At 38.3% G+C, this 16,968-nt stretch overlaps 1 protein-coding gene across 2 annotated transcripts in view; it reads left to right on the top strand.

Moving 5' to 3' along the window:
* LOC132859177 (glutamate receptor ionotropic, kainate 2-like) overlaps positions 1–16,642 on the top strand; it is a 47,747-nt gene extending 31,105 nt beyond the window's left edge. For both annotated transcript variants that reach the window (XM_060889827.1, XM_060889826.1), the window contains exons 7-16: positions 617–760; positions 3,945–4,052; positions 4,159–4,272; positions 5,392–5,598; positions 7,888–8,111; positions 10,920–11,038; positions 12,615–12,832; positions 13,084–13,309; positions 14,021–14,271; positions 14,956–16,642. In XM_060889827.1, coding sequence (XP_060745810.1) covers positions 617–760; positions 3,945–4,052; positions 4,159–4,272; positions 5,392–5,598; positions 7,888–8,111; positions 10,920–11,038; positions 12,615–12,832; positions 13,084–13,309; positions 14,021–14,271; positions 14,956–15,120 — 1,776 coding nt within the window. In that variant the 3' untranslated portion in view covers positions 15,121–16,642. The remainder of the gene's footprint in view (positions 1–616; positions 761–3,944; positions 4,053–4,158; positions 4,273–5,391; positions 5,599–7,887; positions 8,112–10,919; positions 11,039–12,614; positions 12,833–13,083; positions 13,310–14,020; positions 14,272–14,955) is intronic.
* Positions 16,643–16,968: the final 326 nt, after the last annotated feature.

Genomic DNA, 16,968 nt, shown 5'->3' with positions numbered 1-16,968 from the left:
ATACTTCTGTAAAGCTGCTTTGAGACAATATGAATTGTTAAACATGCTAGACAAATAAATTGAATTGAGTTGAAGTCAATTTCATGACTTCTGCATCATTGAATCAGTAGAAAATCATTTTTTTTTTATTTCCAAGCATTACTTTTCCAACAACAACAACAGAAAATAGTGAAAATTGTCTTTTAAATATATTAATGTTAAATAAATAAATAAATAAACAAATTAGTAAATAAATAATTCCATAGTTGAAAAAGGATGAAACTGAGCTTGAATAAAGCTTGGCCAGGGCTCGGGCTGGATGTTGATGAGAAGACGGAAACTGGCATCAATTCACATCAGCAAGATAAATACACATATCACAAATTGCGGTCTCAAATCGCCTTAAATTATGAACAATAGCTGAAACCCAGCATGCTCTGGCATTGTGAACTACATCTGCTTATTTCAGGCTTGTGCTAAATGCTGTAAAGGTGAAATATCTGCACCAGTATTTGGTAAATAATGTTTGAAACACATTTTCAGCTACATTTGAAATAATTTCTTGTATCATGCCTTTGGTGTGTGTTAATTAATGTTATGTATGTATCATGCCTTTGGTTTGTGTGTGTGTTCACAGACAGATGCAGCTCTGATGTATGATGCCGTGCATGTTGTAGCAGCAGCCGTGCAGCAGGCGCAGCAGATCACTGTGAGCTCTCTACAGTGCAACCGACACAAGCCCTGGCGCCTCGGTGGGAGGTTTATGAGCCTCATTAAAGAGGTACCCGCTCTCTCTCTCTCTCTCACACACACACACACACACACACACACACACACATATTCATATATACTGTACATATGCAGATGTACTGTATATATTGTATAATTCTTCCTGGAAAACAATGCTAAAAAAAACCTCTCATTTAACAGTGTAGTGAAAAATTATTTTTTACAGCTGACCTAAATTTGCGATGTCTGTGATTTCAGTTCTTATCTACATCTTTACTATTCCGTCTGTACTGGATCTGATGTTTTTTTCTCAATAGCATTATTGTGGACAGTTTGCACAAAGGCTACACACTGCCCCAGCCTTTCATCCTTTGCTACGGCGTCTATCTCTTGAACTTCAAACTCTTCTTTCTTTGTATTTCTCTGCCCAATACTTTAACAGCTTTGAAGTCAGACTTCAGAAAGAGACTCTTTCAGGACAATGTGCACACCATCGTCTTTGCAATGCTGTGCTGTTCCCAGATGTCAGCATGATACACAACAGATTATGCTTTTGATCACAATTTTATTATCAGACATATACTGTAGTAAGAAAGAGAGAGAGAGAGAGAGAGAGAGAGAGAGAGAGAGAGAGAGAGAGAGAGGGGAAGGAAAAGAGATATATCATTTGTTTCTAATGTATTCAGTCTAGATTTGGGGGTGTTTGCTTTTGAATACATGTGTGGGTGTGTGTTTGGGTGTCTGTTTAAGTATGGGTGTGCATGTGTGTGTGTGTGAGTGTGTGTGTGTTTGGGTGTCTGTTTAAGTATGGGTGTGCGTGTCTGTGTGTGAGTGTCTGTGTGTGTTTGGGTGTCTGTTTAAGTATGGGTGTGCGTGTCTGTGTGTGAGTGTCTGTGTGTGTTTGGGTGTCTGTTTAAGTATGGGTGTGCGTGTCTGTGTGTGAGTGTGTGGATGTGTGAGGGTGTGTGTTCGGGAGAGTGTATAACGGCTACTGAATGTTTTCTTCTGATTAAATTTTACAGCTTCAACTGATGTCATAACATTTATTGACTTTATTTAAGGGCTTCGTGAATAAACTTAAAATAAACAAAATTTACATTTAGCTACATGCAAGTGAGTTTTTTTCTTGAAGTAGTTATGTTTGCAGTGTATGTTTGGGTATGGGTGTGTGGGTGTATGTTTGAGTATGGGTGTGTGTTTGAGTATGGGTGTGTGGGTGTATGTTTGAGTATGGGTGTGTGGGTGTATGTTTGGGTGTGTGCTTGAGAATGGGTGTGTGGGTGTATGTTTGGGTGTGTGTTTGAGTATGTGTGTGTTTGAGTATGGGTGTGTGGGTGTATGTTTGAGAATGGGTGTGTGGGTGTATGTTTGGGTGTGTGTTTGAGAATGGGTGTGTGGGTGTATGTTTGAGTGTGTGGGTGTGTGTTTGAGTGTGTGGGTGTGTGAGTGTTTGTTTGGGTGTGTGTTTGAGAATGGGTCTGTGAGGGTATGTTTGGGTGTGTGTTTGAGTATGGGTGTGCGAGTGTATGTTTGGGTGTGTGTTTGAGTATGGGTGTGTGGGTGTGTGTTTGAGTGTGTGGGTGTGTGTTTGAGTGTGTGGGTGTGTGAGTGTTTGTTTGGGTGTGTGTTTGAGAATGGGTCTGTGAGGGTATGTTTGGGTGTGTGTTTGAGTATGGGTGTGCGAGTGTATGTTTGGGTGTGTGTTTGAGTATGGGTGTGTGAGTGTATGTTTGGGTGTGTGTTTGAGTATGGGTGTGTGAGTGTATGTTTGGGTGTGTGTTTGAGTATGGGTGTGTGTTTGAGTATGGGTGTGTGTTTGAGTATGGGTGTGTGAGTGTATGTTTGGGTGTGTGTTTGAGTATGGGTGTGTGTTTGAGTATGGGTGTGTGAGTGTATGTTTGGGTGTGTGTTTGAGTATGTGTGTGTTTGATTATGGGTGTGTGAGGCTATGTTTGGGTGTGTGTTTGAGTATGGGTGTGTGTTTGAGTATGGGTGTGTGAGTGTATGTTTGGGTGTGTGTTTGAGTATGGGTGTGTGTTTGAGTATGGGTGTGTGAGTGTATGTTTGGGTGTGTGTTTGAGTATGGGTGTGTGTTTGAGTATGGGTGTGTGTTTGAGTATGGGTGTGTGAGTGTATGTTTGGGTGTGTGTTTGAGTATGTGTGTGTTTGATTATGGGTGTGTGAGGCTATGTTTGGGTATGTGTTTGAGTATGTGTGTGTGTTTGAGTATGTGTGTGTGTTTGAGTTTGGGTGTGTGTTTGAGTATGGGTGTGTGTTTGATGATGGGTGTGTGTTTGGGTGTGTGTTTGAGTATGGGTGTGTGTTTGGGTGTGTGTTTGAGTATGGGTGTGTATTTGAGTATGGGTGTGTATTTGGGTGTGTGTTTGGGTGTGTGTTTGAGTATGGGTGTGTGTTTGAGTATGGGTGTGTATTTGGGTGTGTGTTTGGGTGTGTGTTTGAGTATGGGTGTGTGTTTGAGTATGGGTGTGTGTTTGATGATGGGTGTGTGTTTGGGTGTGTGTTTGAGTATGGGTGTGTGTTTGAGTATGGGTGTGTGGGTGTGTGTTTGGGTATGGGTGTGTGGGTGTGTGTTTGGGTATGGGTGTGTGGGTGTGTGTTTGGGTGTGTGTGACTGTGGGCTTAGGACAGGTTTTAGCCGAGTGTTCAGGCAAATGCTTGGGTGTGTTTGAGTATGGGTGTGTGTTTGGGTATGTTTTTGAGTATGGGTGTGTGTTTGAGTGTGTGGGTGTGTGTTTGAGTGTGTGGGTGTGTGTTTGTTGGGCTTTGGCTCAGGTTGGAGAATTGGGTTGCTATATGACACAGGGGATGAGGTTCTATGAATTTATTCATTCATCTTCAGTAACTACTTTATCCTTTATACAGAATGTCTCCTGGGAGCACTGGGAGAGAGGCAGGGATACACTCTGTACAGGAAGCCAGTCTAGGACAGGAGATCAATCACACACACACACACACACACACACACACACACACACACACACACACACACACACACACACACACAAACACACACACGCACACACACACTTACGCTACCAGCATGTATTTGGAAGAAGTATACAAAAATACTTCTGCATAGTTATATTAAACATGTAAATATTCAATAAAGCAAGTTTCTAATCTTTTTTTTCTTCATCATCTAAAAATGAACATCACATTTTTACAGCTGTAAGAATTTAAGCATGAAATCCAGTGTCTCATTATGTTTTCCCAAGGCTTCTTGGGACGGTCTGACTGGTCGAGTTCTCTTCAACAAAAGCAACGGCTTGAGAACAGAGTTTGATTTAGATGTGATCAGTCTGAAAGAGGAAGGGCTGGAGAAGGTATAGTGTTCTTTAAATGTGTATATTTTATATATTTCTTCATCATGCCTGCATAAAAATTCAGTACACTCTATACTGTATATACCTCTGTCTATCGCATCAACAGATTGGTACATGGGAACCTCTGAACGGATTAAACATAACAGATCATCACAAGAGTAAAATGGCCAATGTTACAAACGCTTTGTTCAACAAATCACTGAAGGTTGCCACAATTCTGGTAAATATACACTTTTAATATTTCAGAAAATACTAATACACACTCTCAAATACAGATTACTGTGATGCAGCGTATCATTTCATCTAGTGAATAATGTGTGTGTAGAAACCAGTTGAGATTTTTGTGATTGTCGCTAACTCCAATGCAAAAAATAAATATATCAGCTGATTAATTCATTAATCCACATCATAAGACACATCTGAATCAGAGACGTATTAAAATTTTAAAAAAAATTATAATAAATTTCATTTAGTTATTTATTAGTTTTATTTTTAAACTAGAAATAGCAAATGAAAAGCTATTTACTATAAAAATATTGTAAATATATACTTTAAAAATAGACATTATGATTTTATGATCTTTATTCAATATCCTGGGTGTCGTCTGTTTCATCAAAATGATTCTGAAATTATTTCTAATACTATATTGGCAGTAAAGCTTACTTGACACTTATTAGATACCCTTTTTTTTGTTAGGTATGCATTGTCTTTAGATTTCTCATGTGATTGTTTAGATTTTTCATGTAATTTTAAGTGATTTGCCTGCACACATTTCTTTCTGTCTTAAAGGCAAGTGCTTTTTTTCTTTCTTTTTCTTTCTTTTTTTTTTTTTTTTAAACCTTGACTCTAGAAACCCCTCTATAAATCAGTAGGCAAGAAAAATCTGGCAACCTCAGATGCAGGATCATTTTAATGATAATGATAAAGATCATTTTCATGTGAATTAACTTTGTTGCACCACCCAGTAATCAAGCTGACTCTTAAATACAGTTGTCTTTCTTTAACAGAGAACATTTATTACTAGTAATAAATTGTTCAGTATATTCAGAGACAAGTCAGTTTCTAACTCTGATTGATACTTGCATTGTGTAAGGTGGGGACATCTCAAGCTATAAAATAAAAAAACGTTTGTCTACATCTATAGCAGCACTCACTGAGCGGTGTTTAATGTAAAATCGGATTATAAAACCTGCTACGATGTTCATTGTTATTGATTAGATTTTTTTATTCAGTCTACCAAAGAAAGATCAAGCTTCTTTCGAATAGTCCAGAGGATAATATGGTAATGCGCCTAGCTTTGAGTCTAGCTTTTCATTCCTCTACTTTCTTATACGTACAGGAAGAACCCTATGTGATGTTTAAAAAGTCAGATAAGCCTCTCTGTGGCAACGACCGCTTTGAGGGCTTTTGTGTGGACTTGCTGCGTGAGCTTGCAGCTATTCTAGGATTCCGTTACGAGATCCAGTTGGTGGAGGATGGGAAGTATGGAGCGGTAGAAGAGAGCACAGGCCAGTGGAACGGCATGGTGCGAGAACTTATGGACCATGTAAGTCTTTGTTTTTGTTTCACACTATTGGAAGGTTGTGGGTTCAAACTCAGACCTGCCATACAGCCAGTATCACTCAGGTGAGTTAATAAATGTCTTGGAGTAATGTAGTTTAGGCTGAATAACAGATTATCACCGAACTGGTTTGTTAAATCTTTATGATGAAAATTTAACAGCTTTGTGGTTTTATTCTCAGGTAACAGTAATGAGAAATAGTACTGAATCGGTTAAAAAAAAAGAAGACAGGACACAGCAAGCTCTATCGCTCATTATTCTCTTGTATTGCTGCTTAAAGTTATCGCACTTCTCCCATGTCTGAGTGCTACACACTTTTTCCTTTCCATGGGTCTGAACAGCTAACACTTCTACCCATTTCTGTTGTATAAGATGTATAGCAGGTTCATGTTCAAGGCCTATTCACACTAGTATTTGTGACTTACTCAATAGTTTATCACACTTCACATCACTCATGAAATACTTATTCTCTGTGACGGTTTTATTCCACCCCAGCTGGTGCTTGTTCGTGTCTCTACCACAGCGAGGACTCCTTAGTCTTTAGAATAGTCTTTGGAACTGTATCTGAGGTATGAAATCCATTCTTCTGAACGCTAACCTCGTCTGGTGGTTTGATGATGGTGGTAGAAAGTGTTATTTTGCATACAGTAGGTGTTTGGTTGTAAACTGGTGACTGTGAATTTCATGGTATAAGATTTATATAATTTTCTAATTCATTCATATGAAATCTTATGCTCTGTGGATTGGAAGCCTAGTGTGTCATCAAAGGAGATACAGTATGTGGTTGTCAGGGATAGCAGAATTGTTTTTTTTAATCCGAATCAAAGACACAAGACAGAAACGTAGGCTCTGAGTGAGACTATAGGACAAACAGCAACATATAAACACCAAAAAAAAAAGCTTGGTGCAACAAACTATAACTTTTAAAGGGTGCTGAATCGGAGTGATAGTGGTTTACTTCTGTAAGTACACACTACAAAGGGGTGTACACACAGACTACAACTGTCTTCACACACTTAAGTATTCTCTTTATACTACATGCCCTTCCTCCCTCATGACGTCCTCTATTTTTGCATATTTGCTGCAATATTTTTCTTTAGATCCTCATAGAAATTGTAATATAAGACAAGGAGAAGTCGTGCAATCCGCTGCTTTTCGATAACTGGAGATCAGTCTTGCAGATTATTGTGGAAAAATTTGCCCCACATGTTTGCTTTAATTAGTTTAAGGAAGAAATTTTTGAGACGGAGGACTTGCTTTTGTTCTTCATTGCATTGCACAACTGCATGTAAACTTCTGATCACACACTGAGATACATTGTCCTTCAGGATATTTGTACTTTTATCAATTATGTCAGGTTTCCTAGGACTTGAAGCAGCAAAGTATCTCTACACCATCACACTACCACCACCACCACCACCATGTCTGACTGTTGACATTCTGGGGCTGATGGGAAATGTAGTCCATGGATTTTTGAGCACTACCACCTTGTATCATCCCATTCTTAATTAGGGCTTATGGGGAATTTTAGCCCTGAGAGATAAAGACATCTGGAGGAGATGGACGAGAGCTTGGCTGGTTGGAAGAGCATTGTTAAGCTTTTCTCCAGGGACCTTATTAACAGACTGTGTAGCCATAGCATGTGCATGTGTAAAAACACTCTATCATCCAACATAGCAAACACTGGTGAATGAAATAATGATAGAATCCTTTATTATATCACAAATTAGCTCTGTGATTAGATAAACACTGGAAGCTTAGTACGTCTGATTCCTTGTGGATTTCACCAGGTTGTGTAAAATGGCACATATTATTGTATCATCATTTCTTACTCTGTGGCATTTTAAATGTTGTTTTAATCACCACTTAAGATTTATTTAAAACATATACTACAGTAGTTGTTTACTGATGTCTGTTATTTTGAAAGATTTTTTTTCCCTACACAGTAATCCATAAATATCTCTTTTTTTTAATCAAGCAGTCTAATGTCATTGACATTGTGGCACGATTCCTATTACAGCTATTTTATGTTATAGATTGTGGAAACTTTATTTGCATTTAAGAATTCACACATTGCAATAAACATATTTGAATCATTAATAAATTAATTGCTTTTCATTTATGCCTAAAGTGATATAATGCTAAATTTTGAATTAGCATCTCCTGCAGTATATGATGATAAATTAGCTAGATGTCAAGAAATGAGTCCATTATTTAAGGTTAATGAATCAATGATTCTGAATTGCTTGTTCTCTTTGCTGTTTTGTTTAACAGAAAGCAGATCTGGCAGTGGCTCCCTTGGCGATAACATACGTGAGGGAGAAAGTGATCGATTTTTCAAAGCCCTTCATGACTCTTGGCATCAGCATCCTGTACCGAAAACCCAATGGCACAAACCCTGGCGTCTTCTCCTTCCTCAATCCCCTTTCCGCTGATATCTGGATGTATATTCTGCTGGCTTGCTTGGGTGTCAGTTGTGTGCTGTTTGTCATAGCCAGGTAACATGTCAACTTTGGTGAGGAGGAAAAAAAATATTCTTTTTTTTTTTTTTTTTTTTTTTCAAAGTAGAAATTTCTCCAAAGCAGCTTTGTACAGTATATTCTTCCATTTCTTTTCAATCGCAAGACTTTTGAGTGGCATCTCACTTTTGTGGGCCTCAGAAGTATTGTGGTTAAGGTTGTGTGACACTTGGCACTTATGGCACTATGATACTGAAAAAAAGAAAAGCCACAATTGTCACCTAAGTTGGTTCAGAATATGCATAGGACAAAATTTGAATGATGTTATACTGTATTGTGGGTCTGACTCTTGGAACACAAAATTTATCTTATGAATTATTAATGGTGCTTGCAAAGCAACATTCTTACTATCCTGCATACTCTTCCGGACAAAAATTCGGCACGTAACTTGTCCCGCAGCTTTTGTCCTAGACCCATGAATGAGGTGTCAAATCGACCGGTTTAGGGTGATACTCTGAACAAACTTTTACATTGGTGTACCGACTGGCCTTCCGGTTGTGCCGCAGCCCCGCCCCCAAAATATGCAAAATCAAAAAACTTTTTACAACATGGACATGTGACATATCAAAACACTCACAACAATGAGGGGAACTTCCTCACGTGTAATTTGATGAAGTCAACGTGACATCACGTGATTTCACGTGAAAATAAAAAATTTGCACAACATGGACATGTGACATATCAAAAAACTCAGCACAATGAGGGGAACTTGCCACGTGCAAGCACCATTCACATTTTCTTCAGGAAATGTGCGTTCTAGTTTTTATTATTATTAAAGACAGGCTAATCCCGTGTAGGAAACAATACAGAAAAAACACCATCACACTACCACCTCCATGTCTGACTGTTGTTATGAGGTTCTTATTAAGGAATGCAAAGCTAGCTTTACGACAGGTGGAACAGGACTCGTGTCTTTTAAATATTCCACTTTTGAGTCATCAGTTGGTAGAATTGTATTAAATGATTAACAGTTATCAGGGTGTTTTTTTTGACAGATGACTCTTGTTTAGCAGCGATTTTCACATATCTGTGAACGAGACCTGCATTCCTTATGGAGTGGATGCGCCTGTGGGTTCTTTTCTGACTTCCTGAGTAAAATGTCTATAGGCTATTGGAGGAGGCCAATGACTTCTGGGAAGATTCTTTTAGTCATTTGAAGAACCTGATTAATAAATGGATTTGTACCATTTTTCACACTGATTTATTTCTGTTTCCATCTCTTTTGGACCTTCTTTAGATCGTGACAGAGTGTGCTGCTTACTGAGAAATCTTAGCCTACTTCAAATTGCTGGAAAAGTTATAGATATTGTATATGTGTGTTGTATAATTTCAGCATTGCTGGCATAACCCAGTTATTATAGAAAATAAATTTAGTTAAAGGTGCGGTGCACGATGTTTGAAAGCCAATGTTGACATTTGAAATCACCAAAACAAACATGCCCCTAACCCAAATAAATGGGTGTCACCCCTGTTTTGATAGCTCCACCCACACATACATATGCAACCCAGGCAACTATTATACTATTATAACTATTATACCTGCTGGGGCAGCTGGCCGAGGGGGTATTTTTATCAGTAAATGAACTTAATGAGTAATACTATGGTAATACAAATGTGTTTTTTTAGTACTGTGTGTTGTACCGTGAAAGGTTTAGCTCCGTTTCACGCGGAAGACGTTCAGTTCTCTCCAGCACTGGAAAGCTGATCCTATATTAACACGGTTTCTGCTTCTTGCCTTATCGTAAGCCTTTTTTCGCTTTTTGTTTTAATTCGCCATGTCAATGTTTCAAACTGCTTTCTGCTAATGTCAGACATGCGCACTGAACACTCTCTCTGCCGTATATTGACAAGACACGCCCCTTTCTGCTCATTGGCTACACGTTTGTTTTGTTAGTCAGCCCGACTCAGTTTTCTGAATGTGGGTGTCTTCTCAGTATTCCCCACCTTTAACTGATTGACTGAGTAACTATGGAGGGGAAATTACTTTTTCACACAGAACCAGTTGATGTTGTAAACCTTTTCCTTCGGTAAATAAAACGATCATTTAAAAATGTAATTTTTTTATTTGCATAGATTGTTTTTGTCTTTTTTGAAGACCTAAATCCATTATGCAAGACGTGTTCATAAATAGAATATATAGAATAATGTAAAAAATAATTTTTTATGCCATTGTATATTCATTTTCATGTTTTGATCCAATAATTCTGAGCTTGACTGTACATCACAGGTCCTCAATTCCAGTCCTACACTATGAGGGATTGGTGATTAACCTGCCGTAACACTTATATTCAGCCTGTTAATGAGCAGTTCATTTGAATTGGGTACCTTTGATCAGTAAAATCAGCAAATCATTCTGGATTCTTGCCGGTCTGGGCTGGAGATGAACACTGCTCTGTTTATATATCTGTTTACCTTTCGTTTCTTTACATTTGAATAAGCAAAAACACACATATACTGTACTTTTAATAAGAAATATCAGCTCTGTAGTCTTTGGTCAAGGTGGATTGCTTAATCATTTAATGACAGTAAGAGATTTTGGACAACAGGGTTTTTAGCCACTATAAATAGAGTGAATAATAATTTTTAATAAATCTGTTGAATTTACAAGGAAGGTATAATTAGCAAAAAATGAATGGAAAATACTAATATTAAAATATTCAGATGTACTACCAATTTTATACAGGTGGGATACCGAGATAATGGTAATCCATTTAAAAGTAGTGACCATCATTTATTTGTCTTTAATGCTTGTCTAACCATCTTTTTATCTCTTTTTCTCTATGTCAGGTTCAGCCCGTACGAGTGGTATAATCCTCATCCCTGTAACCCTGATTCTGACATGGTGGAGAATAACTTCACTCTGCTAAATAGTTTCTGGTTCGGAGTTGGGGCTCTCATGCAACAAGGTAGACGCTTCAGCCTGTGTGTGCTACTTATCTGGCTCACTGTAGCCCAGTCGGCTTCTCTGGGGCCCCTGTTTGGTTTAGAACTGGTACTACAGGATGCAAAGGACTCTGTATGTTAATGCATTGTAGGAGTTACTAGGACAGAGCGTCACTTCAGTATAAAACACAGAAGCTCAATTAGTCTCATTATACATGTAACAGGCTGATGCTCAAACTCATAGCATATTCATATTTACCTGCATGCTCTTCAACAAGATATATACGTAAATGCTTCATTGCTGTTCCTTTGGTGAATGAAAATGCTAGAAATAACTACTAATTAATTATCACATTGAGTCGAATAAAGAAATACAAAGAACTGCACAGAAAGGATACACTGACAAATTAACATTAGCACATCATTTTTTGGTTTACCTATTAAACATTTACCTATTACATTTTTACTCAAAGAGTAACATTCACACAATGATCAAATCTTTTTCTTAGGAGTTTCAACTAAAAACAATGATACCAGAAAACACTGCAGCAGCCATGTCCTAACTCATCTTGCTTGATAAACCATGAAACAACAAAGTCCTGAGGGCATTGTTTATGGAGATCAGTGAAACTATGGCACTTAATACAGAAAATATGAAGGATGAGACTGCTATACACTTCACCCTAGGGAATAAACACTACAGAGTCCCTTGTTACTGTGGTTTGCCCCATAGAGGTCAGTGGGAGGTGGTGACAAGGTTTGAAGTTACCTTGGGTGCATGAAAGTAAGACCCAACAAGGTTTGCAGTTGGGTGAGAGATATAACCTTTATTCTATTTTATCTCAGTTTATGCAGCTCGTGTTTTTTTTTTTGGAAAGAGATAAGAGGAAAAGTAAATGGTTCTCCGTATCAATGTCTAGTAACAGCTGTTCTTTGTTCTACTTATTATTTGTGGTGTACTTAAAATACTTATTTTAAACTAATGAGAATATTCTCTAGGTAAGTGAAATGCGGATGTCTTTTAAAAGTAAACAATGAGGCCAATGTACAATGTAGTGTAACGTACCTTAGCACAGAAATTAGGAAACTTTTCACACTGCACCGAACCCTGGGTTCTTGTCTGAAGTGGGATTAATACAGCTTTTTATGAAACTCTGCTCCGAACCACGACTGTCACAGCTGCCCTGCTCTGTGGTCCCAAACGTTTACAGATGCAGATGTGAAATGATGTCGTGTTACAACATTACGGCTAAAGCATGTGAAATGTCAGATTATGAAAAGCCAGGATTCATTGACAACCCCGGGTAAAATACGAGCAGTGTGAAACCTCAGACATCAGAATCCCAGGATTGTGTTTACCCAGCGTTTTACAATCACTCAGGGAACTCATTCATGTGAGAAAAGCCGTTTTAATGTAGAAGATAAATGGTTCATGATGAAGGATTTAGATCTGGATGGAGAAATTGAATGTTCCAGGTTAAATTGCTCGCTCCTTACCAGGTTTTTGTTATTCCGTGTGTCCATTATTTCATCAGTATTTAATCCTTCTCAATCCTGTTCTGCCATTTGTTCCCCTCTCTAATGTACTGTCCTCTACAGGGTCTGAACTGATGCCCAAGGCTTTGTCTACCAGAATAGTTGGAGGAATCTGGTGGTTCTTTACCTTAATCATCATTTCATCATACACAGCAAACCTTGCTGCCTTTCTCACTGTGGAGAGAATGGAGTCTCCTATTGACTCCGCTGATGACCTGGCTAAGCAGACCAAGATCTCCTATGGTGTAGTCGAAGATGGAGCTACCATGACTTTCTTCAAGGTGCTACAGCTAGAATCAAGGACAGAGATCTTTTTTTAGCAGTCCATTTTCATCTGAGTAGATGTATTAACTCAGTCTATTCAGAATTATGCCCCTTTCAAATTCTTAAACAAATCCATGTCTTGCAAGAAAATGACCAGAAATTATATAAAGCACGCTATACCTGGTAACAATTTATACACAGTAAATTCGCTATTAATTTTTTAAAATGAACGAACACTAAATATTTTCTTTCCATTCTCCTTACGTAGAAGACAAAGATCTCTACTTATGATAAGATGTGGGAGTTCATGAATAGCAGGAGACAATCTGTGATGGTAAAGAGTGTAGAAGAGGGCATCCAGCGAGTGCTGACTTCTGACTACGCATTCCTCATGGAGTCCACCACAATTGAGTTTGTCACTCAGCGCAACTGTAATCTAACCCAGATTGGAGGCCTCATAGATTCCAAGGCTTATGGAGTGGGAACACCTATGGGTAAATACTACCTGGAGTTCATAGGAGAACTGAGGAGTAGTGTCCTGCACTGTCTTTTTTGTCTTGTCTTGTACAGTGTACACCAGGTTGCACAGATGCACTTTATGTATCTAGGACTAACTTACTAAGCCCTTATAGCTCTGTCTTTGTGTTATGTAGCACCACGATCCTGGAGAAACCTTGTCTCATTTCACTGTGTACTGCAACAGCTATATACTGTATGGTTGAAATGACAATAAAAGCTTCTTGACTTGATTACTCCACAGGAGCTGGAAAGATACCAAGATTAATACAAGTTCTACAAGATGACCATTTACTGAACTAAATACATTTAGCTTGTACAGATCTGGGTAAAGATAAAAATAGATCAGATTGAGATTTAGAGAGTACCTACTGTAGCATAGGTACTGTACAACCTATAGAAACGTTGTGGTCATGTGAACCAATATAATATTACACTGGCCAAACGGACTACATCAGGAATCAACCATTTTTTTATTCATATAAAGTGTACATTCAGTGTAACAGTCTATAATGAAGGTACTCATTATACATAGCTTACTGTATCTTGTGCAAATCACTTATATTCACTACAGACATTCAACATAATTGAGAGACATACTGTACAGTATTTCCAGAAATCTTTTCCCAACTGTACTGTACGTACAGATTCTGTAAACGATCAAAAAGTGATATGTTTTTTCCTCATAGGCTCTGCTTACCGAGACAAGATCACTATAGCGATCTTGCAGTTGCAGGAAGAAGGAAAGCTCCACATGATGAAAGAGAAATGGTGGCGAGGAAATGGTTGTCCAGAAGAAGAAAGCAAAGAGGCAAGTGCACTGGGAGTGCAAAACATCGGGGGTATCTTCATCGTGCTGGCTGCAGGCTTGGTCCTCTCTGTTTTTGTTGCCGTGGGTGAAGTGCTATACAAGTCCAAACAGAATGCACAAATGGAGAAGGTAAGGGTTTACAGGGAACAGGGGACTTTTGTCTTTTTTAAGGTAATTAAAATACAAGGAATTGGCAACTTAATGACTAAAGGAAACAACAGGGGACCACCAATTTTAGGACCACCAATGTACTATTATGTGGATAGCTAACAATAGCTAATCTAATATCTAATGCATCTCTCTTAGTCCTGCCCTTTTAAATGGTTCATTCACCTCTTGGCTAAAGATCGATTTCACTGTTATGACCATTGTGACACTTCTGACAATGACAGCAACGATACATGATGAAATTGCAGCCATTTTTTCCCCCTATATGCCAAGTATACCAATTTTTCTTATGTACCTCAGTACTTCTAGTTTTCATTCGCCAGTCAAGAATCAGTCCAGATTCAAGTTGTTGATCTATACTGTATGTGTTAAGAGTCGGGACAAAAAATCAATGTTTGATTCACTTCCCACTCATTTTGACTGGCCAGCAAATAGACTGAGAGACAATAAATCAGAGTGAGTTTCCAATCATGAGTCTTGCATATTTTATTCACTGTACCACAGAAACTAGTACAGTTTATTTTTTGCTAAAATTCGACATTAGATCATGAAATATGTCATAGAAAGCACGTATTTTATTCCTTTAGTTTAATTACTTCCAATGTTTTCTTTTGTTTCTGCTCTTCTTCTTTTTATCCTTTCCAGCGATCGTTTTGTAGCGCCATGGTGGATGAGCTAACCGTGTCTCTGAAGTGCCAGCGGAGACTCAAACAAAAACCTCAGCCTCCAACCATTGTCAAAACTGAGGAAGTGATAAACATGCACACCTTCAATGACAGAAGACTGCCAGGAAAAGAGACCATGGCTTGAGGGTCATCACTTCCCTGCCTCTCTCCCCTCTCAGGGAGGTGTGAGAAAGTGTGGGGCAAGAGAGAGCCTGGGGCAGGAGTCAATTCCACAATGCCTTTGGGTCCACCTGGACCAATCCAGCTCTCGTCCTCAGAGATGTTTCCTGTGGAAATCCAGATACCTGGGCAAAATAGATCTGTAAACCTTTACGGAACTGCATAGCAAATATATCAGCTTAAATCAGTCTCTTGCTATGCCTCACACTGTTAGGAGCATAAGAATGAGATTTTACTACTTGTTCTTACTGTACCAATGTCCATTCCAGTAGATGTTCCACATCTCCCTGGATGGAGAGCCTCAGAATTTGAATAATACCATTTTATAATAGTTCCATTTATCAAATTCAGTTTGTGCTATGTCGGTTTTTAACCCTGATTTATGTATAAAAAAAAAGAAGAAGAAGAAGACTTTGAAAGTGGCTTTGAAAAACTTCACGTTGAATGTGTATGAAAGTTGTTTAGGCAAAGCAGCTTTTTAGCTAAACATACCCTAAGCTACAGTGGCCTCAAACTGCAAGATGCATTAACGAACCAAAAACACAACAGCATTACTACATGGTGTCTGAGTAACATAAAGATTTTTCCAGACTGTATTCCAGTTAGTCCAGTGAACATGATTTAATGTAAAGTTTCATCTGTTATTAACACTGTAATAACAGGATTAGTATAGAATTAACTCTTTACTTCTGATTGACCCAGTTTTCTTTAAGTGAGTTTCAACATTCAACTAGAATGTCTTACACCTTTAGGGTTGGGGCTTTGATTTCTGCCTCTGCCACGTGTGTGTAAAGTTTGCATGTTTTCCCTGTGCCTCAGAGGTTTCTTTTGGTAATCCAGTTTCCTCCCGTAGTCCAAAGACATGGGCTATTAGATGATTGGGATTTTTTTAATGATATGTATTGTGTGAATCGGTGTGTGAGTGTGTGTGTGCAGTAGTGCTCTGTGATAGTGTTATCCTGTCCAAGGTGTTCGCTGCCTTGTGCCCCGAGTCTCCTAGGATAAGCAAAGTAGAGGATGCATGGATGGATGGATGGATGGATGGATGGAAGCATCAGTAGGCACATAATTCCTCTTATTGTAAACTTCCTCCAGCTTTTTATTTTCCACATTTGTTTTTAAACTAATGCAGACTGTAGCCAATCAGTAACAAGCATGTGATGTTTAATAAGGAACTACCGTTTTCATTTTAAGCTAATTCTGGCCTGTTGTCGGTTTTGCTGTCATGTTTACGAATTTGCGTTTCAGTTTGTCGTGCTTTCTGATTTGTTGTCAATGTTTTGGTTTGTTAATATGTTTTGCACTTACAGGGCACCGTACTATGCTATTTTTTGAGCTCCATCTTGTGTGTCTGATAATCTTCAGACCTGGGAAAAGCTAATAAATAAGTATGTTTTAAGAGATGTTTGGCTGACACAAAAGATTGTAAAACAACAAATGTTGTATGATAGTTGTTGTATGAACTAAACTGACAATTGAAGCTTAAATTTCTGTAATTTGGCTGTTTATTTTCACTGGCATGAATGGAAACGTCATAAAATTGTGAAAGAGACCAATGTTCTGTTCAGAGGAAATTCAACATACAATAACTTTATTATAAAAAAATTTCTACATGACAAATTCTGGCCATAAAAGTAACCTGAAAAACCTAGGAATCAAACAGCAAATATACGTTCATGGATTTCACCAGTTGACCATGTTTATATATTATTATTTTGATACGGTTAGAGAAGCAGAAATGTGAATCTAGAGAGACAAAATAAATGAATTATTAGGAATTTCCTTGAGTACGTGACTCACAAATCATAGTAGG

The sequence above is a fragment of the Tachysurus vachellii genome, chromosome 16 (genome assembly GCF_030014155.1).
Source record: "Tachysurus vachellii isolate PV-2020 chromosome 16, HZAU_Pvac_v1, whole genome shotgun sequence".
In the NCBI taxonomy this organism is placed as follows: Eukaryota; Metazoa; Chordata; class Actinopteri; order Siluriformes; family Bagridae; genus Tachysurus; species Tachysurus vachellii.
Note: the sequence above shows the minus strand (reverse complement) of the source record. Positions and strands in the feature narration are given on the sequence as shown.